Genomic DNA, 27,303 nt, shown 5'->3' with positions numbered 1-27,303 from the left:
TGTAGAAAATAAATGTATGACGTCATGTTCCTGATTGCTTTTTCTTACCGAGTTGCCATCGATAACCGACAAGTGAGAACGAGTACATTCAGTAGTCGGTGCTCTGTAAACGGATCTGACATCCTGATGGTAACAGCAGCTAACAACATTAGTTTGTAAATGAATTCAACAAAGGCCAATGTGCAGTTGATGGCGTCACTGAGTCGAGGCTCACTCGCATTAAGGTGGATTAAAACGGGTTCTGTTTTAGGTTTTTCTGCTTTTGTGGTAAATGAACAACAAACAGTGGTCGATGATTATAAAAACACTGATGCACCATAAGAAAACCTTGATTTGACTGCAGTCGTTCATCAATAAATTGCTTGTAATTTGTCACCACAGACATCTTTGAGGCAGTCAACAAAATAACAAAACATTTTTTTTTTTTTATGCAAAAAACATTTTATTTTGCTTTTAAATGCAAAATGTGTAAAAAAAAAAAAAAAAGAAAAAAAAAACACAACCACAAATGATTAATTGAAAGAATTGTTTTGAATAGGACAGACTGATAAATACAGCTCAGTAGCCAATATTTCTATGAACAATGTCTCATGACCCAAGTCAACAGCCTATACATTCATTCTCTTTTTTGGACATAACAATGGTAAAATACAGTTTTTACAGTCTAAATTCAAGATACCACCATGTGTATCAGTTTGTAAATAATAAATACCTCATTGTGAGGAAAGAACATCCTTTGCCAAGGCTATCCAGGAAATGTTCCTACCATTCAATATATAGAATAAATATTAGTTTCCACTTTAATATCCATAGCTCTCTGTCTAACAAGACGCTTTGATCACTATGAACAATTAATCTCAACACTTTTAACACCTTTTGACTCGTCTACCGTACCGTAGCGTCCCATGTACAGTTAAACAGCAACATCAGTCTTTGCTACCTCGTGTTTTGCACTGTGGTACTGTGTCAGCTGCTCCTCAGACGAACAAGGTCCCATCAAAGAACGGAGACTTCAAAACATTCGTTATCCGGTGCCCTTAAAAGACAGCATGTTCTGTATTCATTTTGCGGTCGCCATGTCTAGAAGAGACAAGAGAGAGACTGAAAAATAGCTTATTTTGGTTGGAATTATACAATAAATGACAGAATATCCTCGTAACTATATCTTCAAGATATTTGCTTGGCATGAATCAAATATTTACTTAAACTGAAGAGGACTATCTTTCATTGCAGAAGCACTGATCAACACTGAACATGGAAATCACTCATGGTTAATATTTGATCATTTTCCAATAATCTTGTTAAAGCTATTGTTTAAATGCTCAAAAGTCAACATTGATTTGGTTTGTAAGTGAAATATCAGCAAGGTCATCATGCATAGGTGTTTTACCTTTGCACGCATCATAGAGCTGTAAAGTATTTGAAGTAAAGGTTATTGTTATTGAATATCAGCAACACTTAAAAATGCATGTTGAAAGTCTAAAGTACGAGGTATCTGAAGTTACTTTATCGTCCTATTTTCAGAATATGTTTCATTAAAGCGTCCAAAAGTCCTCACATTTCCTCCCTTTTACTTATCTTGTTGGATGTTTTGGGATTTGGAGGCGAGCGTATCTTTAATTCTACAAAACTATCAGATGTTACTTTTCAGTCCTCACCTCATTGTGTGGTATACAGTGATGGAAGTCCACCATTTCTGAGACTAACTTTTCTGATCTTGTTGTGTAGAGTTGTCTGGGGATCTGTGGAGACAGAGAGTAGACAGTGTTTACAGCGTGCTTCATTAATATATTATAGAACCAGAGGCAATGTGAACAAAAGCAGTAGAAGGGTCTGCCAGAAAGAGAGATCTACCGCAGGAGATTAAAGCTACAGCTGCTACTGCAGAGTTCAGTGTTAAAGCTTTACACCTTCGTTGGATTTGGAAACAAAGCGTCGTCAAGGACGAGGATAGTGTGCAACTTTAAAGTTATTAAGACAATGTGTATGATTCTGTGTATCAAGGCCTTTATGGAACTAGCAGATTTAAGCAGATTTAATTACCATTAAAGCCATATTGAGCAGTGTTTAACACTAAAAGATGCATCAGATAGTTTTTGATGGTGAGTGTAAAGTTCTAGATGCAATACGAAGATGAAACGTATGGAAGACGAGAGGAAGGAAAACAAGCCAATCGAGCTTTTGAGAGTGTCTTAGAGCGTATTAATTTATATTACTGAAGTTTAAAGGTTTGATGTTAGTAGTTTAGTCATTTGTGCACATACAGCACAGTGTACCTCAATACTCAGATGTATATTTTCAATTGAGGCAAAATGGTCTTGTTCAGACTGTTGGGATTGGGAAGAAGTAGAACTTGAAGAGTATGGCAATGTGGACACTTGAGTTAAGACACCATCATCATTCTCAAACACGGGGTTCACCCTCAAAGTATTCTCAAAGGCATAGGGAGCAAGGGTATGCCTACAATGTAAAGGAGATGAGGTGGTGAATATAAAAATGCGTTCAATACAAAAACATCACAAAATCACTGCAAAAGCAACAGCCTGAAAATAAAACGGTTCAAAATATGAAGAATAAAAGGGCGTGTACTTACACCAAAGTCACAGCCTTTCTGGTCTTTATACATTTCTTGTTAATGAATATCAAAATGCCAATGACGGCACAAACGAAGCAGACGCATCCCACCAGGCAGGTCATAATTAGCGGAAGGTCTACTGGCATCAACACCAGCTCGTTGCAGCGTTCTCCGTGGTAGTGCCAGTATTTACCTACAGGACATCTGACAGAGATGTGAAAACATATGCAGGTCAGAGAGAAGCACCCTGTAAACAGTACTTTTTCACTTTGATTGCAAGGAAAAAAGTGAAACTTTAATAAATACATCATGATGTGCTCATAAATATACATAAAACTGCCAAACAATTCAATGATCACAGATGTTTTTCTTCATAATTCCAAGCTTCCCAATTCAAATTAAATTACTTTTCTAACTAAATAACTGAATACTTTCTCTGGATGCTTTTTCGTAAAAAACATTGTTGTTCTCACGGTTTAATTCTTATTAGTGTATTCACGAAAAGTCAGATATCCAATATTTATGAACTGCTGAACAGCAATAATTATTGTGAGAAATGAATCCTGTCTATTTGCTCAACGTGTACCTTCTATATGTGAGAATACAATGATTTTCATGAATCAACTCTCAAATCTTGAATGTCCTTGAACGAAGCATCAAAGAAGGGTTTTCAATGCAGTCAGTTTTTGTGCTTTCAGATAGTTGCAAGTTACAATAGTGAAATGAATGCAAAGTAATATCTATCGAACAGAAAATTAATTTGTAAAGATTCAGCTAGGCTTTTGAAATGGTTAGCAAATAGGTGCAGCCTAGTACATTCTGCAGTTAAAATGTGGAACTTTTAAACAAGCCGAGATCGTGCCGTCGTGTTTGTCATGTTGTGTGTACCTGCAGGTGGTTCCGTGCCCTGGGATTATTTCACACAGGCCTCCATTCAGGCAGTAGTCCGGCTGCAAAGCGCAGGTGCTCTGACACGGCAGGCCGTCCGAGCTGCTGTAGCCTGGATCGCACAAACACTCTGCCTCTTGGGTCCAACTGTTTACAACGCAATGTGAAAACTCGTTGCAGGCCAGGAACTTACAGGGGTCCGCTTGGTCAGCTGAAACCGACAGAGAGGAGAGAGAGACCGGAGAGAGGTGATTATATTAGTGCAGCGTCCGCCTCTCCCTCACTGACTCAGATCAGAAATTAGAGTGCATTTTGATTGATGTGAATGACGGTGTTTGCTTTCAATACGATGGGTTTAATGACTTCACATGCTGTCGCGAAGTCTTCCAAGCAAAAAGGTGCTTTGCATTTATGCTGCGCATCACCTACAGACTGCAAAAGACAGCAGTGGGAGGATGCGTGTCTCTGACCTTGTTACTTGATTGAACATGTCACTGTGAGAACAGATGTTACTGTATTGTTCTTCTGATGTCTGCATCCTTCAATCACATAGTGCAAAACAGTGATTCTGATGTAAGGACATTTCACCTTGTTCCACTTCCAACGAGCGACTGTCGATCTCAATGTCGAGACGTTTAGAAGCCGCGTTGCAGAAGTCTTCGAGCACACAGTGAACAGCTTCTGTGACATTATAAGGTACCGGCTTGTCCAGTTTCATCTTGCTGTTTACCACAACGCTGCCGTTCCTGAAGTTGAGAACTTCCAGCTGCTTAAATCCAGTCAAATTGGATTGTAGATATGGCAGAAGCTGTGGGGAAAATAGAGGAAAGCTAATTAATGTTTTTATTCTAACTATTCTCTTTACATTTTTCAGAGGATGTACTGAAATTCCTAATTTTAAAAGATTAGCGTTCTGTGCAGTTAATGATCAGTGAGTAAATATAGCGTACCTGGAAAGCAAAATTGATTTTATCTTACAGGGCGAAAAGGGAATCATTTTCAATCCTAAGAGGACAAATATTCCCACTTGGATATTTAGGTTAATGAAATATCAGATTCATGTCAGTGTCAATTGTCAGTAAAGATCGGTGTCCTCCTGAGAAGAAGACCAGGACAGCAGAGACCACATTTACCTGTAGTTTTACTTCCACATTGACAGTATTGAGGTTGCCGTAGCACAGCTGATTTTTGAATTATTCAGGTCACATTTTACAGTGTGAACGCTATGAATAGGTCATAATTAAATTTTGATGCGAGCATGAAATCCTGCCATTACTGCACTGACTGTGTAATTGGATCAAGAACAAAATTAGGGTTAGGTTCATAAGCATTGGTGGAAGAACACAGAACATGCTATTTCTAGTCGGTGAAGAGCACGAGAACAAATGAACAGACTAGACACCAAAAAAAGACTCGCATGACATTAAAGCTATCGCATATCGAAATAAATATATAATGTTCAGTTTTTATTTTAAGCACCGAACAGTAAAGTAAGTAATATAAACCAGTCTTGCCAAAAGTTAGTTAGCCTAGCTTAGCAGAGTAGCAATAACTGCAATAACTCTTCAGCCTCTGACTCCAGTAACATGAATTAATACGGTTGAGCTATCACTACCTCTAATCACATATTATATGTATTGGCAAAAAGATATTGAATTAAGGTTTACATCTTACATATCTGTTAGTTAAGCTAAGTTTATGTAGTTGCCTTCTGCCTTTGTAAGGCAGTAAGAGTACACAGCATCACCAACTCCTGGTTTAAAAAAACATCTGTGCAGTAAAATCAAATCTATGCAGCCACATTTTAACTCATATATTACATTTTCCACATTGTTGCATTAAAAAATATTCCCACTGACTCAGATAACCGGGAAACCCATCTTTTAAGACTATGGACTCGGACTGATGGCGGTGGTGACATTTAGGCGGGAGGAAGTCAACCAGCTGAAGTAATGGACCCGCATCAATGTTCATCGATCTGGACCGCTCTCCTTCCAGCCACTTCACGTTCACTACAGACGAGGCAAACATCAAACAGCCGAGAGTGTGAGAGGGAGAGATTACGGCGCTCTAGCTGGCCTGGCTGTCAAGCGGGAGATAAGAGGCCTGAAAGAGTTCTGCTCTGATCGGGTTACTTCACTTATCACTGGCAGACAGTTTACCGGGGGCTAGTTCCCTATAGTTAATAGTCTCTGAGCAAGTACGAGGTTCCAAAATACCAAACAAATGGGCAACGGCCTGCAGTACAACTAGGCACACAGCTTGCTATTTGCTCATCCATTTGTCTCAATGCAAAATGTCAAGTACTTGTACCCTGTAGATTAGATACCAATCTGTACGGTGGCCCTGTTGCCTTCCACTCAAGATCAAAGCCGAGTTCCTTCACAACAAACCTCAGTGCAGTCTGTATTGTGGACTAAGGAACAGTAGACATAATGTAGTCAGCATGACAGAAAACACAACCATAATTTCAGTTTTCTACACAGCCACATATGCTTCTCTGAGGTTACGCATGTATCTACTGGTTCTTGTTTTGGAAAACCTGATCAAACATCCCTTCTCTGATGTTGAAAAAAACAGAAGTCACAAAGAATATAATGCCGCCATGGAAATGTTTTTAAAATGATTTACCGTAACAAATAAAGTAATTCCAACCTCCATGTCCAATTTTATTGGTTGCTTTACAAACCAGTAGGTACAGGAGTAATGGAGGCAAACAGGGGGAATTGCAAGCCGCTGTAGGCTAATGGTTTGTATATATGTATTCATATATATGAGACTGAGAGAAAGTGAATGTACAGTATCACATATGGGGTCCGATATCCAGCAAAACATTACATTATGTCCATTTAAATGGGCTGCGGAATATATATATTATTTGACATTTCTTCATTATTCTTCCTGCTATCTTTCATTGATTTATGAGCCAACTCAGACCAGTTTAAAATATTTGTTTCAAAGTGTCCCTTCTCTGCCTAATTAGCCCATTTAAAGGAAGATATGTTCACTATTCCTAATGGGATGATGAGAATATTAGACGGTAAATACTTACCACTTCAAACGTCTGACCACATTAGTTTTGCCAGGAAGCTAAATACATCGATTATTGAGGAAAGCTGCAGTAACCACGGTTTGGGCAACCATTAAAGGATTGGAGATGGAGTGTTTTTTTCATTATTGTTTTGGATTTTTGTATGCAATTTCTGTCTACGTGTCCCGACTACTTCATATTGGACTCTCTGATATGTGCAGACATTTATTTTTACGATAATAGGGAAAATGATGCATTCTGCATGAAATCAAAACAGATCAAATTCATAACATGAATAATGAACTTTGCAAGTCTTGTAAAACATATATCCAAATAAGAGAAACTTATTGAGAATTTATCAAAATATAACACATTATTAACTATTTATCTTAACCCTATATCAAAGAAACTCAAGAAACTAATTCCACATGTAGTAGCTCACGTTCCCTCTGCTCCTTGGCATTGCAGCAAACACACAATCCAATTTGTATCGATGCACCTTCTCAGTTTGAGGCTGAGGCCTTTACATAACACAGATCGAGGGCACAGGCCTAAAAATATGTCCCCTCCTTTAACCTCGGGGTAAGCCTTGAAACTAAATAGGGATGCCAAATGATGATCCTTGCTTTGAAGTACGCCAATAAGGCACAGTCTTCAACCACCACCACTTATTTAGAGAAAAAGGAGTAATATAACAAATGGTATAAAAGGGAACATCCCAGCAATGATTAAACATTATGTGCATTTACACACAAATGCTCGAAAACTAAGTGTGTAATCTATTTTATTTCATTGTCTTATTGTTAGTAGTACATACAAATAGTCTGTGTTTTTAACACCAAATAACCATCACAGTAATTCTACTGCAACATGCATACAGATGTAACCTGACTGATGTCGCACTAAGCAGATTGGGGCCATTAATAGCACAATGTGTCTGGTGCTGGAACTAACCAATTACTTAAAGCTTCTTACCACAAGTCACAAACCTCTGAGTCCTACAATGACTAAGGCAGACCCGGGTCTCATGACTCAGACTACCCTAGGCTAGTTTGCTCTCATGTAAGCAGTACAGTTTTACCAACACAAAATGCATAAAGCTGCATGACTTTCCTGTTAGGTTTACTAAGCCTATTATCATATCATTCTGCTCCACATCAATTCATCTATTCATTCACTCACTCACTCTGCAAATGTATCGTTAAGGCTTCAAAACATGCACAAACACAGATGGTCAATGTCATAACATACATATGAGAAACAAATGTACTAAATGAAACTCTGGATATTGTTAGTGAGAAACTAACTAGTCTTACACTGTACAAATAAACATATACTCATAGTCCCACAACTGATAGATATTGAGTGTATGCTACCTTATGATGCAAAGCAACTTCAACAAGCAGTCTATATAGTATATCACACCAGAGAGCTTGCCTGTTCAAAGATGTTTTGCTTACTATTTTACATTTTGGGAAACATATCTGGTTTTTGCCAAGAGTTAGATGAGAAGATTGATATAATTTTCATGTGTGTCCACTTAAATATAAGGCTATAGCCAGCAGCCAGTTAGCTTAGCTTAGCATAAAGACTGGAACAGTGGGAAACAGCTAGCTTAGCTTTGTCCAAAGGTAACACAATCCACCGACAAAAGTCAAAGTTTTGTGATTTTACATTTGACAGCGACACTATCAGAGAGCACAAAGAGCTTTAGAGTTGTTGGAAAGTCGACTTTGTTCGCTTTGGACAGAGCCATGCTAGCTGTTTTCTCCTGTTTCATATCTTTATGATCAGCTTAGCTAACCGGCTGCTGGCTCCAGCTACATATTGAATAGATATATATGAGAGCCGTTTAAATTTTCTCATCGGTTTTACTTTTACTTCCATTTTGCATTTTTACCTCTTTAAATTTCCACTTAATAGCAGAAGCTTCTTTTTATTTTATAGCCCAGAACTTTGGACAAATCCCTAGCAGACACAAATTGTACAAAATGACGTGCTGAAATATGAGTCAAACCGAATCTAAAAGAGTCCCTGAAAAAACCCAAAGGTTTAGCACAATTCAAAAGGTTAAGGCAAAACACACAAAAACAAGCTTGCAAACATTAGAACCAGACTCACAGATAAAAACCAATAGACATGAGTAGCTGCAACAGGAAGGTCTAATGTCTAATGTAAGGACAAAAGCAAAAGCTTAAAACTAAAGCTGAGTACTTCAGAAATGTTAGGTGCTTTCAGATTGTTAGAAACCGCATCTCAAAAAGGTTAGTTAAGAAATAGAAAGGTCATGCTCTCTCTGAGGCATTGGAGATGTAGTTCCAATATGGAAAAAAATACCGGTATGGAGGCTAAAGTCTTCTGTCTCCCAGGCCCAGATTTACTGGAAGCTCCAGGGTTTGGCGAGTTTCTGGACCCAGAGTGCTGTGTCTAAGTGAAACAGAATAATGTCTTTATACTGCGGACACAATGGCTCCTCTGAAATTAAATCATAAGCATACTGCAGATTTGATCAAGAATTTGGCGATTGGTTTATAGCCATATCACACTTTTAAGACTTTTATAAAAAATAAAATCTGTTCAAGAAAAAAAAAATGAGTTCATGATAATTTGCTGTTCATTTTAAGATTTTAAACATGTGAGGATAAGGCTTGTTGCAAAGTGCATCCTCACTTGCGCAGGAAAACAAGATTTAGATTGAGCACCAACTTAGGGCTACTGTAAAATATTCATACTCTACTAGTACTACTAAAATAGCATATAAAATGAAAGTTTTACAGTATTACACAAATGTACTTTCATCACACATTTCAGGTTGGGTTAAAAAAGCAAATATGACAACGAAGCATGCAAAATCATGATATCCAACACAAAAGCTTGTGTACCTACCAGCTCAAGAAAGGTATTCTCCAGTGATTTATACTCTGGGGAGCTCTTGTTGAACAGGCCATCAGAAAACATCATGTTAGTGACCCTCAAGCTAAAGAAAATCACTAACTCTTTGCCCTGATCCACTGCGGTCATCAGAGGGCTGCTGACTTGTCTCATAGCCGGTGCAGCCGTGGATTCGTAGGGGCGTTCGTCAGACTCTGAGGGCAATCCGCTACCACTCTCTTCTTCCACAGGCTCGGTCGCTTCCGCCTCCACTCCGTTCTGAGTTGACCCGATGTCATCTTGAATGTTTGGGTTCTCAGGAGGCAAGTCTGTTGAGACCGGGGCCGCTTCACTGTGCCCTCCACTGGACTCATCTCTGTCCTCGGGGGCTTCGCCGCTCTCCACAGAGGATGGCGAAGGCTCACTCACATCTGATTCTGGTTCATGGCCTTGGAACACATCCTCGTGAGATGACGTTGTAGAGACTGGGACTTTTGCTTCTATGACAGATACCTCAGTAACTGTGGGATCTGCAGACCCTGGCAGGTCCAGGTTAACCTCAACAGGTGTATCAGTAATTACTACTTCTGGTTGGGAGTCGGGGGTCGCTGAGGGAAGGTCCTCATTCTGTTCGCCATCAGCTGGTTCAGGTTCTTGTAAAATAAAACAATCAGAAAATAAGTTTTAGGACCAGGAGTTACTTTATGTATGAAAGAAATATACAGTTACACTAATTATTATATGCAGGTATTATTGCATTTAGGCGGGACACTCGTGCATCATGTTACTAGAGCTGTACCATAGTTTAAAGCGTCAGTCATAACAATGGCATTCAAATTCTAAATCATCATTTGAATGCTGTGCAGCTTCTTCTTTTTTTGCATGTCTATTTATTATGTTTAAACCTTGTTTGACCTTTTACCCCTAACTCAGCTTGACAAACCGGGTACATTTCGTATCGCTGGAAACACCGCTAGAGTTCCAGTTGAAGTTCTGCAGGTTTGAACAACGTTTGACTGCACAGCATGAGTTTGTAATGACTCGACCACCAGCAGGCCGCTGCTTGTTAATGGGTTTTAACCTCTTAAGCCCCTAGCCCTATGATGTATTACCTCAGCAGGGAGCATCTTCATGCGCAAAACCAAACCATCAAGTCTAATTGTACTGCCATTTCCATTTCCCATGAGAGGCGAGTGTTCTGTGCTTATATGTGTTAGTAAAAGTAAAAAATAGGTCACTCTGTATTTGGACAGTCCAGGGCTGATATTCACTATCAAGTGACTTTACTGGGTCACTAGAAGGTCTGTGGAGTTTCACGCTTGTGATAGTGTAAAATTAAGATTAATATTCATCATCCAGTTAAAGTTACTCTCAGGTTGGGGTTAATGTTAGAAATGGGGCTGTGTTACGTAATGTATAGACATACAGAAAAGAGATACTTCTTCACCACCCAGTGTGCATCAATACTAGACTAACCAATTAAAGTGTTGTTAAATGGTAATAAAATAAAAAGCAGCATAGTTTAAGTTCAATCAGAAACATACATATAATTCGTAATTGTTTTTCATCTAATATTTCTTTCTCCATTCCCAATAAGTAACTCGGATTGTTTGTATTTTAGAGATTTCTATTCAGACAATTAGTAATTTCTTTGGCATCAACAATTAAGATTAAAATGTACTTCTCCCTCTTACCCTCCTAGCCTGGGGATGTTTTTTTGTATTCCCCCGATCAGCTGTTCCTCATGCTGTGTCTCTAGACAATAACAGCATCCTCCCACCACTTTCTTCAGATTCTCAGAAGAACCAAGACTTAGAAACCAGAGTATGACAGCAAAGTGTGGGCTAAGTTGTGGTTGAATCATGAGGTTCTTCCTGTTTTCTGTCAATGGCTCTAAATGGAGTCCAAACCTCAGTCTAATGTTTACTCAATAAAGCTTTGAATTCGTAAATGTGTCTCTCCTGATTCAACTTCAGCATCCTGTTTTTAAAACAACATTGAACCTGAAGTAGCCTTACCGTCTGTCAGCGGTCCTTCAGGTTCAGCCTCACGTCCGTCATCATGCTCAGTTGGTGGTATCTCCCCCACCTCTGGCCCTGCTTCCTCTTCCTGCTCTGTGATGGTTTCCAGTTTTGTGTCTGGTTTCATAATGTCACCGGGCTGCTCAGCAGCATCTTCTATGGATTCCTCCTCTGCTGATGACATCAAAGGAGTCTCATCAGTGACGGCAGGGGTGCTTTCTGGGACGACGTTTGGGATGAAAGGCACGAAGGTGTGTGTTTCTGGTTTGGTTGTATAAGCTTCCAACGAGTTTTCTAACACTGCCACAGTGGGGAGAAAACTTTGGGTGGGAGAATTGCCCGCTGTCGGCGCCTGTGTGGTGTCTTCCTCCGACACGGCACTCTCGACAGGGTTCATGCCGAGCTCAGCAACTGGATACACCGTGGTTACTGCAAAGGAAGCGTTAAAACATTTATACAGCTTTAAAATCTTATTCTGAGCATTAACCTATCATTTTATTCAGTAATGTGATATTGTACTTGCCAGCCTCAAAGCTGAGTGTCTGTATGTCCAGCGGTAGTAACAGTTCCTGTTTCAAGGCCTTTACGATAATTTGCTTCAGTTTAGGGGCATTTACATCCTCGTCATTCTCAGGTTCCTCAAGACCGTCAGGTTCATCATTCAGCTCTGTTTCTCCATTAAAGACCACAGCGTAACGCACAGACACATCCTCTGAGCTGATAAACACAACAAATCAGGTCAGAAACACCTCATAACAGACAGACCTGACTGCTAATGGATGGAGTCATATCAGAATAGAGGACATTTTTGGGGATGTTATAGTTTCTCTTGAGACTTAATGATAAAACGCTTCAATTAAAGTCACTTCAGGAGAAAAGTAAAAGAAATGTATTTTTGGTGTCTAATCTTTTTTTTTACTGTGCTTTAATGTCAGAATCAATCATTATTACAAAGGGAAATTACAAAAAACCTTTAAGAAAACCTTTAAGAAAACTAAACCCACCGAAATCCAAGAATACGAATCTCTTTAAATCCTGGAACGTTTTCAAACACACGAAACATCTAAAGAAAAGAAAAACAAGAGATGCAAAAGACACAGGAGCATTTTTTGTCAATGTGGTTTGCAGTATTGGGCTTTGCCGTCCAGTAAAAAACACATATTTCTATATCTAGGGATTTTATAACTGAAGGAGTAAAAAGTTGACATTTTACAGATATGTTTTCATTGGGCATTAACAAATCAGCCAATAAAAACAACATAGTACATTTGCGTTTACTGCATTGCACACTAGAGCTGCCACAATTGGTTGACTATCAATTAGTAATCGACAGAAAATGAATGTTAATTATTTAAAGAAAATTGGCAAACATTCCCTGGTGCCAGTGTCTCAAATGTGAGAATTGTTATGCTATTCTTCCACTTTCCCAAAAATGCAGTCATATGGTCACAACAAGCAGAAAGTGAAGACTAGTGGCCTCTATAGTATGCGCCAGGGAGCTAATTAGGGGATTGGGAACAGAGGTGCATCTGGGTGCGAAGGTGTCAGGTGATAGCTAAAGGCTGAAACACTGAAGGCTACTGCAGGGCGGGGGGGGGGGGGGGGTGTAGTGGCTGACAACAGGTACACAGAGTAAGAAATATGAAATATTAAGAATTGGTAAAAGCCATGACAGTTCAATGCAGATACTCATGTTATAAAGCAATGAAGTTGAACCTGAACCTGATTAGTATTAGTGCACACCGTTTGCATTTCTCTGTGATCATATTGAGAAAAAAAACATCAATGCATGGTGGAATGTTTTGCCTTTTTGTGGTGGATGCACTGTTTAGTTCGTACAACCAACATTTAGTTCCTCAAAAAAAAAAGAGACATGATATACTAATGGTTTTACAGCAGTAGAAGTGATTCTTAACAGCTGTGTTTAGAGTCTCAGTCGATGCCTTCTTAGTCAAAGATAATCTACATGATTAGATCTTACTATTTCAGGCGTGTGGTCATTTAGAAGTCTTAACTAAAGTCCCTTACACATGCTACAATAAATCAGGGTGAGATTTACACTTATTACAATGCCATAAAAGCTGTAAGTCAAATTGATCTCATTGTAAGACATCTTGCATAATGATACAAAACTGCTGTGAAAGGACAGAATAGGGGAAAGAGAAATTTAGGCCGGGACAGAGAAGGAGGGTTTTTTTTCCAACAGGTTGCACGGGACAAACTATACAATGCACTGTGTGCTTGTAGAAGAGGAAAAAAGGCAGACTGCTAACATTTAGGGTCTGTAGACTCACACTCTGCTCTCACCTTGTCTGTGAGCTCTCGTGTGATGTCACTGTGGTGAGCTGTTGGGTCCCTGAGCAGCTTGCTGTATGTCGGATCCACGATGGTGACTCTGAACTCGACAATGTACTCCTCATAGTTCTCTTTTATCATGTTGTGGTCTTCATCGATCTGGAAAAAGAACCGCCAAATGGTATTGTTAGACTAATGCTGCCTGATTTTGCATGTGCTTGGATTGTTAAATATTTAAAACCTTAAATTATGATTCTGAAACTTTGTGGGTTAACTTACCACTTCAACTTCCGTCGGTAGCAGAATCAGCGGGGGTGTCCAGGTGCCTGAGACAAAACAGGGATCCATTAGTAAATGTATAACGTTGTTATGATAATGTATTGATAGATATTAAGTTCATTAAGTAATTGAATTGCTTTCACTAAACAATATTGGTGCGTTAGTGTTCAACTCACAATCCCTTCCTGCCTCTGTGGTTTCAGCGATTCTGGAAATAAAGTGTTTTTGTGACAAATTCAGTTAGATAGTTATCAATATTTGCTGAACTACATTTGTGAGTTAGTCAGGAATCCTTACACTTTTAACCAATATTTATTTTTGCCAAATATCTCAAATATTCAGTTTTCTGGCTGGGGTGGCCAAGGATTAGTTGGTTCGAACATCCTTTGAACATTTTTAGCAGAGGCGCTAACAGCTCCTCTGATGCCTAATTGCCTCCGGACATGAAAACGCTGATAATCATTTGCCACTTTGCATTGTTAAAACCATACAAAACATTTTTACATATGAACATATTTTTGGTTCAGAGGAAACTCACATTTAACACAAAATTTGAAAAGGATGTTTGTACATACCCTTCTATTTCAGCTTGCTCGACTACTTTCTAGAAATAAGAAACAAAAAATCACAGATTTACACTTAAGAGTGACGAGAAAACTACATCGCAGTCTGAACGTATGGCCATAAAAGTCGACTTGTCAATGAAGGTAGCCGTGTTCGGGTGCTTGACTCACTTTGGCCACCATGTCCAGATGCTCCTGAGAGCTGCTGAAGTTCTGGGCCAGGTCGTCCATGCAGAGGTTCTCATGCTGGCAGGTGTAAAGCCAGGCACTGTATTCCTCTGAGTTTGGGACTCTGTCCAAGAAGATCCGAAACGCTTCCCATATCGCTTCCTGACAAACTGAAGAGATGTCACATCATTTTTTTGGATGTTTTGTTTTGACTTTTCTCAGAAAATATGAGAAATAAGTATAAATGAGACACCACCTAATCTTATGTTTAAAAAAAACATAAAGGATGACTAGACAGGGCATTACATATATTTGCAACAAGGATGGAAATTACAGCATGGCGAAATCAAATGACTGAGGATAAAGAGGATCGCTGGTATTGATCTTGGCATCTCTGCATGTGGGGAGTTTGCTTTGATTGAGCGATTTAAGATTATTGTTCCCCTCAGGGAAACATTTCAGTGCAGCTTTACATATGAATACACAGCACAAAACAGTCTACAATGGCACAGTGCTACAATAAATCACAAAATACATTTAACATTATAATTTATAATCGGGACAGCACAAAAAGGTTGGAATGCCCGTTTCAGTAAATGTCAAACGGTAAATTTTAATCTTTGCATGTCCGTGACAATTTTGTGAATATTAGAATCGTGAGCACAAAGAGCCCCCTGCAGCTTTAATATGTTTTATCTGCCTCTGTGGGGGAAACACGCTGCACATTGTCAAATATCATGATGCCTGTGGGAAATTTATTCTCTGACAAACTCATTTCTGGATTGAAGCGATTACCTCGGATACACCAAATTAATCTGCCTCATTTTAAAATCATACGCCACAGCAGCTGTTGTGGAACAATTTGTATTACTTTGCCATTGTAACAGCCAAGGTGGCAATCTTCTCCCCTTAAATCATCCACAATTCATCTCTCTTGGACAAAGGATATTTGCATAACTTCATTATATCAAGTGCTTCCCTAAAACTGCAACGTTCAGTGGCATCTTGTAACTGTCACCAGGCTCTAAACAAGACAAATAACAAACGTCTATATTAAGCTTCATGTATGCTTATGCACATACATTTAAAATGTTTATGTCAAATGTTTTGGGGAACCATAAGATGTTATTATATTGCATAAAGTTACACATCAAACAGGTTACCTCTGAGCTTGTAATATGCCCGATGGCTGCCGATGACTGCTTTCATCGTCTCCTGGGGACACACTTTGACCCCCGTGTTGAGGAGCGCCGACCTCTTCGTCCGGTGTCCGTTCTGCTCTGCTCTGACATTTGTGGTGTGTCTGATCGGTCTGGAGGCTTCTAGAAAGTGTCGGTACTTCACATCCCTGAGTCCAGAAAAACCGTGGTCATGTAGGTCTGCAAGAGCAGTCAGTGAAGTTGTAAGTTCAGGGAAGAAATATAATATTTTTTACAGTATTCAGCACATGAAGTTTAAGTAAACAAAACATGGATTTCACCCGAGACCCGAACAGTATCATATGTGTGTATGCGTCTCTTGTAATTTTTCCTGGGTATGTCACAGTTTGCAATACTGCAAAGGCAAGGGCTTTCATCAATCCCCATTGTGTTACCTCGTTCTGCTAGATAGTGACTTAACATTTTGCAGATGCTCCCCTCATCTTTAAGGTTCTACATGGTAACAAGGGCAAATACCAGAGGCGACAGTGTTGTATTATACAGATGTAGCAAGTTTGGGCAAACAGTCTTCTCAGTCAGAGCCCCCCACTACTGAAACAGTCTCCCCTATTGAATTAAGAGAGAGCATTAATTACCTATCCTTTAAACAAAAACTAAAAAGATGACTTAAACCAAACCTGCAATCACGAGTAATTATACTACTTCATCTCTGGCACTGCCATTAAATACTCTCATTGTTTTTACAAATCTGCTATTTTTGTAATGTTTTTATGTATTGTATTTTGTTGTATTGTACTGTACAGTGCTGTACTCCAGTGTTTGCTGTAGCATTGTTCTGCTATTAGGCCTCTAAATTGTAATAACCGGCTCAGGGACTACAGAAGAAAATTAGGTATCCAACTACCTCTGGCACATTTAAATGAAGGTGAACCCCGTAATGTTAATTAATGTGCACTGTCCCTGGTAAATAAAGGAATCAATAAAAATAAACATATACATTTCAATACATTTCAATCTTTGAGATTATTACTTTAAATCAAGGTGACTGGTTCGTATTAGGAGATACAAGTTTGTTTTTTAGGAAACTGCGATATTAACAGCTTAACAATTCAATTACTTGTTGTATAAATAATGCAAACTTAAAAAGTAGCCACTCATCTGAGACATTTGCCCTTATGGATGAAAGCTAAACCACAATTGCAAATATTATTTGCTGGCAACAAAATCCTTAGTTTGCGCTGTAACCAGCAGAGCAAAGGGTCGTTTTAAAAAGGGGCACTTCACCAATTTCACACACACACATCAGTTTAACTGTTACAGGGAGTTGTACTCATTCTGTGAAAAAGGCAACAACCCTGAAGATGTCAAAGTGATGTCATCTCATATTGAGCTTGAGACTTTTAAAATATTGACATAAAACTTGTCTTATGGACTTGGTTGTGGAGACGTGGGCATTAGTAAGTATAGTGAAACATGAAATTCGAGCTGCCCTCCTTCGCTGTAAAATCCATTTGGCCTCTGCTGCAAACATTTTTAAATCTGTCTCTTGCACGTCCTCTTTATTTATATAAGCGTAATACTAAATGGCTGGAGTTCCCTTTAAATATCTACCAGTGCTAGTCTTGTGGTGTGTATCCAGGAATCAGGCCGTTAACACCAACTACCACAGAGGAGCATTCAATTTGACGATTTACCCATTGGCATCTTTCCAGCCCTCTTACAGTCAGTTAACTACTGCGTGCTCTGCTGCTGCCTATAAGTAGCATTTTGTTTTGCAGTAAAAAGTATATTATACACAGAGGGTCCCTGAGAGTCTATTTTGGGATATTTGAGCAGAAACAAATCCTCTGTATGTGATATTAATCCCCTTAAAGGTGCAATTTGTTACTTGAGCTTTTGAATTCACTGTAGTGTAAAAATGTCTGGGGCCTGAAGCTTTGAGGAGCTGGTTTGTGACTGGAAGGTTGTCATATTGAAGGCTATGAAAGTGCACAGATGTGTAGAGAAAGCAAACGAGTAACTCTCTCTTCTCCCTAAGGAGCAATTGCCGAGATTCCCTTGGGCGACTTGCCCCATGTTGCATCACTGAAGCTCAGTGGCCAACGGATGAAGTTTTGAGATTAAAACGAATTACGGACGGATACCCATGGTGATTTTAGTGGTTAACAATCACATCAATTATGTCACTTTGATGCTGCAGACATTATGAGGAAAAATGCTCTAATTTTCTGATCACCTTAGTGACGAAAACAAGCTCAGCCACCCTGGCATTACAGGAAGTAATTCCACACCACAAGCCAGCGTGCCAGTCAACTTTTTCTTTCACAGTCACCCCATTGAATAAAGCTATTTTAGAAGAAAGGGACTCATTGTGATGCCAAATGGCAAACCTCAGAGGACTTTCTAAGACAATAAGCCAGGATTTATGAGCCCAAAACAGAGACTCAGGGTCATCGGACCAAAGAATGGACTGTGCCTCCGCTGGATTAGGGAAGAGAATAAAGGTAAAAGAAAAATATAAAAAGCAAGTGAGTGTAATTAATATATTCACTATTACATTGGCATCAGACACAGAGCTTTTAGCTGGAGATAAACAAGACAAGAGGGAAATCTTCGTGCATTATTAACGCATCTTCTCAACAGCCATTAATTAAGTCGTGCTTATTGAAGGTAGTCATGGCCAGCAGACTGAACACTGGACCAAAAGCAGAGGAAGAACAATACAGAAAGACACAATATCATGAACACTTTTACGAGCTAATGCAGCACGTTAGCCCAGCTGCAACATTAACTAACATACACTGTACAGTAGTATTGCAAGATATTGATAGTGTATTTGGTTGTAAAACATGTTTCAACTGTTGGTCCAAAAGAAAAGAAAAAGATCACCTTGAGCGATGGTATGGGCTTATTAGACTATATTCTAATCAAACACAAAATAATCAAGTGATTTACCAGTAATGAAAGTGATCATTACTTACAGCCATTATAACCATGACATTAAAATAATAATTTTGATGAATACTACAGTTTAATAACAGATTTAACGTGTCTTTATTTGTGTTGTTGGACTATGTTATATTATACAACAACTCGATGCTGAAACAAGGAAACATTGTATTTCCATAATGTCATTGTGACATGAATATGTGTTGTGATGGAGTAGCTGTGGTTACTGACAAACAAACAACCTTTATGAAGCTTAAAGTGTGTCTCTGACAGAGACGTGTGTTCAACCCTACAGCAAATTATATACATACATAGGTCACAGGTCGTGTTGGTTGTTGCATTGCATTATACATATCGGTGTGTGTTGTTGCGTCCACCTTCTATATGTTGTGTAGCATAACTGAAGTACATGCCTGCTGTATTACTCGTCATTGTTCAGGAATTAGAATTAAACTTGGAATTTAGATAAATACACAGGCATTCATTGATATTTTGCGTGACATAAATGGTAGAGCAAGAAAAGAAAAGAAAAAAAAAGGTGTTAATCACTGTATTACTAATAACCTCTACAATGACCAATAATGTTTTTCTCAAATCCAAATTTGGCTCAGCGCCAAGAACATTGAAAGATTGCGTGCATTGACATTGTCACCTGTAGCTTTGTGGGCAAATATCCGCCAGTTTAGTGTTTGACAGGCAGACCCATTCACCTGACAAACCTCCCCATTCCAAACATTTCAGCAGGTCAGAAGGTGGTCGGAAATTTAGCCCAATAAATCATGCGTGTTTCCATTATTAGTCACACCAGCAAGACAACATATAAATGTTTTTTTTGGAATTCGGTAAGCTTGAAGCCTGACTTGCACATGCAGAGACACGAGGGCCTGAGTGAGAGGAGGGAGTGTTTGAGCGGACTTTAATGCAGTGCAGCCGCAAAAAGGCCTCACAGCAGAATTACAAGCCAGAAAAGATTAGCGTCCTGCGACACTGCGAACAGAATGGCTTTTGTTTCCTTCAGGATAATGAGCTCAGCCGGGCACATCACACAAAACAAGACAACCAGTGCGGACGCATTTGCTATGACTGGTGAAATGATGCTATCTTTCTCTATTATAGGATTATGCCCATTTAATTCATAGTGAATATTCATGACCTTAAAAGTGGCTTAACAGTGCTTAACATTTAAAAAAAAAAATAAATCAAAGATCTGTCTGAGGATGAGGTAAACCTTTATAGTTTGCAGAGAGAGAAACATAAATAAATCCTATAAATAAGATATATAGCAGAGTTAAACACTATTTTAACTGTTGCCCTTGTAGTGAATAACCACCTCTTCAAGTCTCGTCTCATGCAAGACCTCATTGATAGAAAACCTGCAGGAAGGTCTCCACGTCAAGGAATAATTTGCCATTAACGACACATAAAGTAATGTTAACGGTGATCTTTTTTTATTTTCCAGGTTTCCAAGTTCCGTCCTTCCTGAGGCAGGTGTGTTGTAGAAATATATTATTGCCTGACTGCTTCATTGACAGAATTACATCTGTATTTGCTAAAAATGTAATTTTAAAAGAAGTTACAACTTGCAAACATGCTACTACTATCTCTTTCTCCAATCATAACACAAAGTTAAATTACTGAAAGAAGAATCTCATCCGCGTTAACAGGGATACCAGCCTCCCAAGTGGATTCTTACCTTTGATTCGACTTGCTTGGAGGGTAAACAGACACAAAGTGAAGAATAGTCCTGACTTCAAAAGCATGATGGGCTAATTTATGTGGTTTTCAAACCCAAAGTTGTCATTTGTAAAGAGACTGTTGCAAACAACAATATAATCCACAATCTCTTTATCTTGAGTCCATTAACAGAGTGTGCAAGAGTCTCCTCATCTGTGCTGACAAGGTCTTCAACTTGTTAGCACGTTCCAAAGGAGGGTGTCCAGTCCACTCCTATCTGTGCTGCAGCTCAGTCCTTCAGCAGCAGTTCTGTTTTTGGATGCTGCTGGACCCCTGTTGACAGCTGAGGTGGCTGCATGGGTGGATGAGCGGACGGAGCGAGGAGAGGTAGAGGAAGGACGGACGGACGGATGAACGGATGGAATTTTGGCTCAAGAGTTTCCTTGTACACTGTCAGTGTGACAACAGTGACGAGGTGAAAAAAGCAGGCTCCGTTTTGAGTCTAATCCCTTTACCTTCTTCTTGCTGCTTGTAATCCCTGCGGGGCCACGTGGCCTCATCCTGTTAACCACCTTCTGGACCCTCATCTGTCAGCTGAACAAACTTGCCAACCAGCATAGACCAGATAACTACTTCCCAGATTTGCCCCCAAGTTAATCACCTAAACACTTTTAGTGTGTTCTTATCGACCTCTACAGCCCAGTGACTGCCTAGCTCTTCCCCTTCTCTCTCTCTCAGTGCAGATTCCTCCTTCATGGGCGCGCACAGCAAATCCCTGCCTCTCAGGCCAGCAATTTTGGGTGCCAAGTGAGGTCAGGGTTGCAGTTTTGTTCGGTATTGTTCACCCAGCTGCCAGTCAAACAATATGCCTCATTCCTACTCTAGCTGCGCAGCCAAGTTCAGGCCTCTCTTCTTACTGTAAAGCCTGCCCCTTCCTTTCCTTTCCTCCTGCTTGCTGTCTGTTGGAGATGCACCCGTTTGATCCTTCTCCTGAGGTGTCTTTTTGATGCCCACTTGTCCCATACAAAGACATCTTTAATGTTGCTTCACAGAAAGAAAGAAAAAGAAAGCAGGATCAGGATAGTCTCTGTTCCTTTACATGTCCTCTCTTTCTCTCTGCAGGTTTGGGTGCTGAAGGGGATGGCTGTGCTGACAGAAGCGAGTGGAGACGGTGGAAGCGTGTGTGGCCTCTCCTGTTATGGTGTATCAGGGTCGGAAGGCTCCATGTTGTTTGTCTCCACCCCCGCCTCATTCTGTAAAGAGGATTAGCTGCCCTTGTTTGGTTGTTAACAATTTGCTGAAGTAAATAAGCCTCTTCAAGAGCAACATAATCCCCCCCAGGCTGTTTTCTGACACAGTAATCTGAACCTTTAACTAATGATTGTAGTGACACAATAAGTAGTATTATTCCGTTTTTTGGCCACTTGGAGGCAGAAGTTGTCGTGTCTAATATGAAAAAAACTTGTTTGTAATAATAATAAATGAACACTTAAGTAAAACAAATCTCAATGCCCTACAGTTTAGCTTTAAAACCAGACACCAACACACGCACTGAATTCAAGATTATGTGGTTATATTTCACATATTCATATTCAATATCTATGTGTAATACCGTGTTGATTACTGAAGGATACATTTTGCTCACCTCTCTCCAATGCCTGGTCAGATTTCAGGGTATTTACTGTCTTCTGAAGTTGGTAGAATACGAACAGCTCCACTCATGGTCAGAAACTCCATACAGCACCTCTAACTTTGCATTCATGAAGCAAAATGGCTGTCAGTAAAAACAAAAAACAAAAGCACATTTCATTTTGGACATTCATTTCAGTTGCAATTAAAAAGGGGTGATCAAAATATTTTATTTAAAGCTTTTGTTCCATGCAAGACCTTGACATTTTCAAATAATCAAACCCGACCCTTCCAGTAGGTGACCCTGAACCAAATCCTTCAGCATTAGGGTCAGTGTCACAGATCAGGTCTTGGTCAAGCTTAAGTCAAAGATTTTTGGCTCAGGGTGAGGATTAAGAATAAGTTTGACATTCACCCCGAAGCATTATTATGAAGTTTAAGTCTAAAATAAGATGACACTAATGAAACAGCCTTGTTGAATTTTAGCATCATATATGCATAAAAGCAGCCTAATCGTGTAGCTGAGTCTTGTAGATTAATAATGTATTCTCTGATTCACTGTATATTCATGAGTCCCTTTGATATTTCTCCCATGATAAACAAATCCTTGTCAATCTTAACCAGGAATTTTGCTCCGACAAGCTTGACCTTCTCCCTGCCGGCTGGTGACTTGAATCATTGTCCAATTAGAGGGGTCAGTTTAAATTATGCAACAGAGGGAAAGTGGTACTTGCAATCTGTCAGAAGGGGTTATCTCATTAGGGACAGAGGCTAGGTGTTCCTGGCTGGCAGAGTCGGGCACAGCAAAAGACACCTCTGCTGTTTCAGCTGCAATATAGCCATTACAGCATCTATGTGTGCAGTAACATTTAACTACTTTAGACGGATGTCAAATCTTAAAATGACACAATATTACTATTTGATATCATGCACTATTTCCCTTTTCCACACACAGTTTAACACAGGTTAAAATCCCACTTGGCACCTGTTCTCTTCAATTTGCTGTTATAACATTATTGCTCAATTACTATGTTTGTATGCCATGTCCGTTTGGGTAATGTTAGCTTTGCAACAAGCCCAAATTTACTGCAGATTCATGCTCGGTAATCCACTCTGAAAGAACCTTGAGATCCTGAAAAGTTTATTCTTGACCATGTACCATCCACCGTCCCCTCTGTACACACTGCAGAAGAAGCATCTTCTCTTACAAGCTAGCAGTAGAATTAGCAGTTCGGCATTTTTTTCATGGAAAACCATTCCTACCAGCGGTTTGGTTCATAACAACGTCCCTGGTGGGCACAGAGGTGTTTAATCTATGAATCTAATAATATATAAAATGCCAGGGGTCAACATAAATTAAATTGGAAGCACAGTTTCACAGTTTTAATAGCTTTTTTTGTTTTTAGCACAGACACACCAGATAGGATAGCATCAAATGGCAAACGTTGGCAAACTGTTTAGGAGTTACAGATATCTGATATTGTTGAAGAAATTGCTTATAAATAAATAAAATACCATAACGTTTGAATAATTGATTCACCCAAACAGTGGGATTTTTGAACCATTCCTTGAAAAATATGGATCTGCTTTGTAAAGTATATCTATTGTTCCATATCGAATGGCAGTGCTTGAATATCATAGACCATGCAAGCAGCGCCTGTTTGTGGAAGTTAGAAACACGACTAGGAATATTTTCAATATTATAATTGCACACCAATAGAAATTTTAATCCACTACTTTCTGAGAAAACCTTCATAACAAATGGGACCAAATGTTCCCCAAACGCTCTATTAAATTGTGATGTAATCCACCCCACCCCAGGAGATTAATTAAGGATATTGATGGAATCAATCTCTTGTAAAGTCAATGGTGAATCACAGGACTCTTGGTCTTTGTGATCTGTTAAAGGAGTGGTCATAGTTTGTGTTGTTGTATTCTCTTAGATATTAGTTAATTACATTACATTAATAATAAAAATTGGTAGAAGAGCTCTGTTCAAAGACCCATCAGGGATCTGCCAACCGTTCGGAAATACTGTACTAACTTCTGTAAACTTCAAATAACCAATGAAATTGCAGCAGGGCAACAGGTAATCAGCCGGACATGGCATTCATTTTTATGCCAACCGCACTTTGCCAAAGGCTTTGAGCATCGTTGTTTTCCCACAACGGAGGCCCTTGACATTGTGAGTATGGCACTTGAGTCAAGCGATTTAAAAAATATATTATCCAGCCATTGACTGAATTATATAACAATAATTAACAGCAGCAACCCAGGATGTTTTCTGTCATGCATTACTCCAGAATTATATAATTTTTTTAATTACTCAGTACCACCAAAGTCTCACTTTATTCTGCTGCCAGCAGCTGGTGACTCTACTGCTTATGTAATCACAGGTGTAAATAAGAAATAAAAAGCATGAATCTCTGAATGTCAGAAATGTAATTTGTAATTGTATTCTACAAAAATAAGAATCTGAGCTGCCCTTACAAAGCCAACATGAAGGTGCAATAACTGCCATCCCAGCTTTTGATTCAATTGAAATTCAAGCAATTTGGTGTGGTAAAGCTACCTTTAAATCACATATATATATATGTATTTGACTATAGTATTGTATAAATTATATAGGCCTACCTCAAAAAAATTCAAACTAATTTAAACCCTCTATTTATTTAAAGTGAGGTTCCAGCTTTTAACCTTCTCTTGGAGAACTGAGAAAGACGAGTGCCTCAGGGCTACAGTCTAATATTAGAGTCATGTTTGTCGTAGCAAATCCGCTCTGGGCTGATTATCGGTGTGATCCACTCTACTAGACCTGCAGCAGTGAAAGTGCCAGGGCCAATGTGAAGTCTAAGAGCCTGTGCCAACATCAACCCTGTGACCTGGTGCTGCAGTGAATACGAGAGGATGTTCTTAGTCATCCATCATCTGTGACTTGTGATGCCGTTGAACCTGTTAACACGCACACTGATGCTGTGTGGACATGGGAAAGATCAGTTCTGGCAAAATGTATTCATGGATAACCATCAGGTTGTACAGTATACAGTGTCAGTGACATGTGGAGGCTGAGATACTCTTTTTTTCTTCATTCAAGGGAATTTAAAATAATGTGTTTGCTTTGGGCAGGCAATTCAACTATCTTGCCCTATCCTCCAGGAAGGTTAAGGTTATGCCACGCAAGTGGATTGGACCATTAATCATGGCCCGTGGCCACAATAACCTGTGGCCACCAAATATCCCCTTTAGGTGGCCCCCTATGTGACCACCAAGTGTAATCAGGTATCTATTGAGAATCAGACTGTGTGTCTCAATGTCAATACGCCGTCTGTGTCCTAACTGGATGTGACGCGAGCGGGCGTCACCTTCAAAATCCGTTTGATTGCATTATTTTCTATTGGAGTGAGGCAGCGCTGCACAGTGCGTTTGAACTTTTGTCGGATGCCCAGATTGTATTTATTCCTGTTGCACACTTTGAAAGCGCTGCAATGGAAGAGGCACCGCTCTTTCCTGAAGTTGGAATGAGAAGTTACCTTTGGGATGCAATCGGCAATAATGCTTTCTACTCGCTAATCCCTTAACATTAGCTGTCAGACACCGGTGGGTGGCACAATCCTGCGTGGCTACATGACAGAGCTTACAGCTAACTTTAACAGAGGTCGCATTGAGTTACCTTATGCTTAACAGAGCCTTCCTTGTTCTGCTTTTACATAAGATTATATCTGAGCCTCCAAAAATGTACTTTGAAAACAACATTTAGAGCTTCATATTTACAGGGAATAAACTTAATTATTTTGATATTTCATATTACATGTCTTCACTTAACTGTAGATTTAGGGGTAGAGGAAGAACTGGGGTGATTCATGAACTCAAGTGTCTCTAAAATCCTGCCGACAGCACTGCCCTGACAAGTCCGTTTTATTCTATCCGGTATTAGAGTGCATCACAGAAGGTTTAATAGCTCCCCATTCAAGTTGAACTGTCCTGGCAGGAGGCAATGCCATAACTGTTTGAAGTCAGTGAGGAGGAAAAGCATATTCAGGCTCTGTAGATGCACAAATAACTAATTCAGAAATAAACCTCTTATTTCCCAAGCTACTTTTGACTAAAAAGCATGACCTACTTCATTTTCTTAACACTTGATGAAGGACATATTTTAGGAAAATGTGGAAATCAATTACTTCTGTTGAATGAATGGATTTTCAGTGGATGGATTATGTGAAGTGAAAATTTGAAAGTACATGCTGAAAAAGGATGACGTTGTCAGGAACCTGTAGCAGTGCATTTCAGTATTTCGTTCTCACTATACAGTAGATTGCTGATGGTAATTAGGTGTTATAACAGGTGTTATAAAAACTATGATCACGTATTTAAAACTCAAAATGTCTCCTGTATATTTCAATGAGGTGTTAAAAACACACTGTTCACATATGTCGTCAGTGTTACATTCTTATTGGGAGCTAATGCAGTGTGGACAAGTCAAACGGCACTTAGTGCACGATTATGAAAACAATTCTGACATGACGGTGATTGTGATGGAGTACAAAGTGTGCAACTTTGAAGTCTAATAAGCTGATTTTCATATCACACATGAATTAAATGGAAACAGAATGTTCTCTGGAATGTGTAATACACGCCACGATTTGATTTGGAAAATTGTCAACACTATGAAAAGAGTGTTTAATGTGTAGTAAACACTGTTAACCCTGCACTTTAAATGACTGCCTGACTCTGTAAACAGTCAACTCCCTCCTACAATGCACTCTTCACTTTAATGGAAAGTAGCTGAAAATGACTCTTCGCGCAGGTAGTCTCCGTGTAAATAAGGAATGCAATATATTCTGTTTTGTGGAGAGCTAACAACTTCGAACTGACAACTATGCGGGTCCTGCCATTCACGACACTTCCTCACAATCACTTGTTCTGCACATTTTAGAAGAGGAACTTAAGAATTTAAGAAAAGAGCGTCGCTGTGAACTAGTGGTCTAAGATGCATACCATGTACGAACATACAGGGACGAGGAACGAAACAGAAAGCAGTTCAACTAAATAATTAATTTGATTGGCTGAATGCCATGTCAGTTTTGATTTGTCTCACGAAACACTACTTTCATCTAAATGTATCCATGTGCATGTTACATGACCCTAAACTCACTTATAGGTCTCACAATCACATCAAACCTTCATCAAGAGACATGCAATA

General features: G+C 39.3%; 1 protein-coding gene across 1 annotated transcript; it reads right to left on the bottom strand.

The window, feature by feature from the left end:
* Window positions 1-996: 996 nt before the first annotated feature.
* On the bottom strand, window positions 997-20,560 carry impg1b (interphotoreceptor matrix proteoglycan 1b). Its single transcript, XM_076108428.1, has 19 exons — window positions 20,494-20,560; window positions 15,855-16,070; window positions 14,695-14,861; window positions 14,536-14,564; window positions 14,137-14,168; window positions 13,961-14,007; window positions 13,694-13,840; window positions 12,391-12,449; window positions 11,910-12,103; window positions 11,726-11,815; window positions 11,369-11,686; window positions 9,381-10,006; window positions 8,832-8,921; window positions 4,052-4,271; window positions 3,464-3,674; window positions 2,594-2,779; window positions 2,277-2,460; window positions 1,659-1,742; window positions 997-1,080 (listed from the first exon to the last, which is right to left on the bottom strand). The coding sequence occupies exons 1-19, from the start codon at window positions 20,558-20,560 to the stop codon at window positions 997-999; spliced, it is 3,051 nt and encodes a 1,016-aa protein (XP_075964543.1).
* Between the last annotated feature and the right edge of the window lie 6,743 nt (window positions 20,561-27,303).

The sequence above is a fragment of the Anarhichas minor genome, unplaced genomic scaffold (assembly GCF_050575085.1).
Source record: "Anarhichas minor isolate MPS153535 unplaced genomic scaffold, ASM5057508v1 ptg000040l, whole genome shotgun sequence".
Taxonomy (NCBI): domain Eukaryota; kingdom Metazoa; phylum Chordata; class Actinopteri; order Perciformes; family Anarhichadidae; genus Anarhichas; species Anarhichas minor.
The sequence above is the reverse complement of the archived record's forward strand: the minus strand, read 5'-3'. Positions and strand labels throughout refer to the sequence as shown.

What these genes read in the sequence shown, in the direction of transcription:
- impg1b (XM_076108428.1), bottom strand. Translation starts at nt 20,560, where the DNA reads ATGCTTTTGAAGTCAGGACTATTCTTCACTTTGTGTCTGTTTACCCTC. An exon ending in GAGCAAGCTGAAATAGAAGG is followed by an intron (nt 14,169 to 14,535) that starts GTATGTACAAAC and finishes CTTTATTTCCAG; the next exon opens with AATCGCTGAAACCACAGAGG. An exon ending in ATTCGTATTCTTGGATTTCG is followed by an intron (nt 12,104 to 12,390) that starts GTGGGTTTAGTT and finishes TGTGTTTATCAG; the next exon opens with CTCAGAGGATGTGTCTGTGC.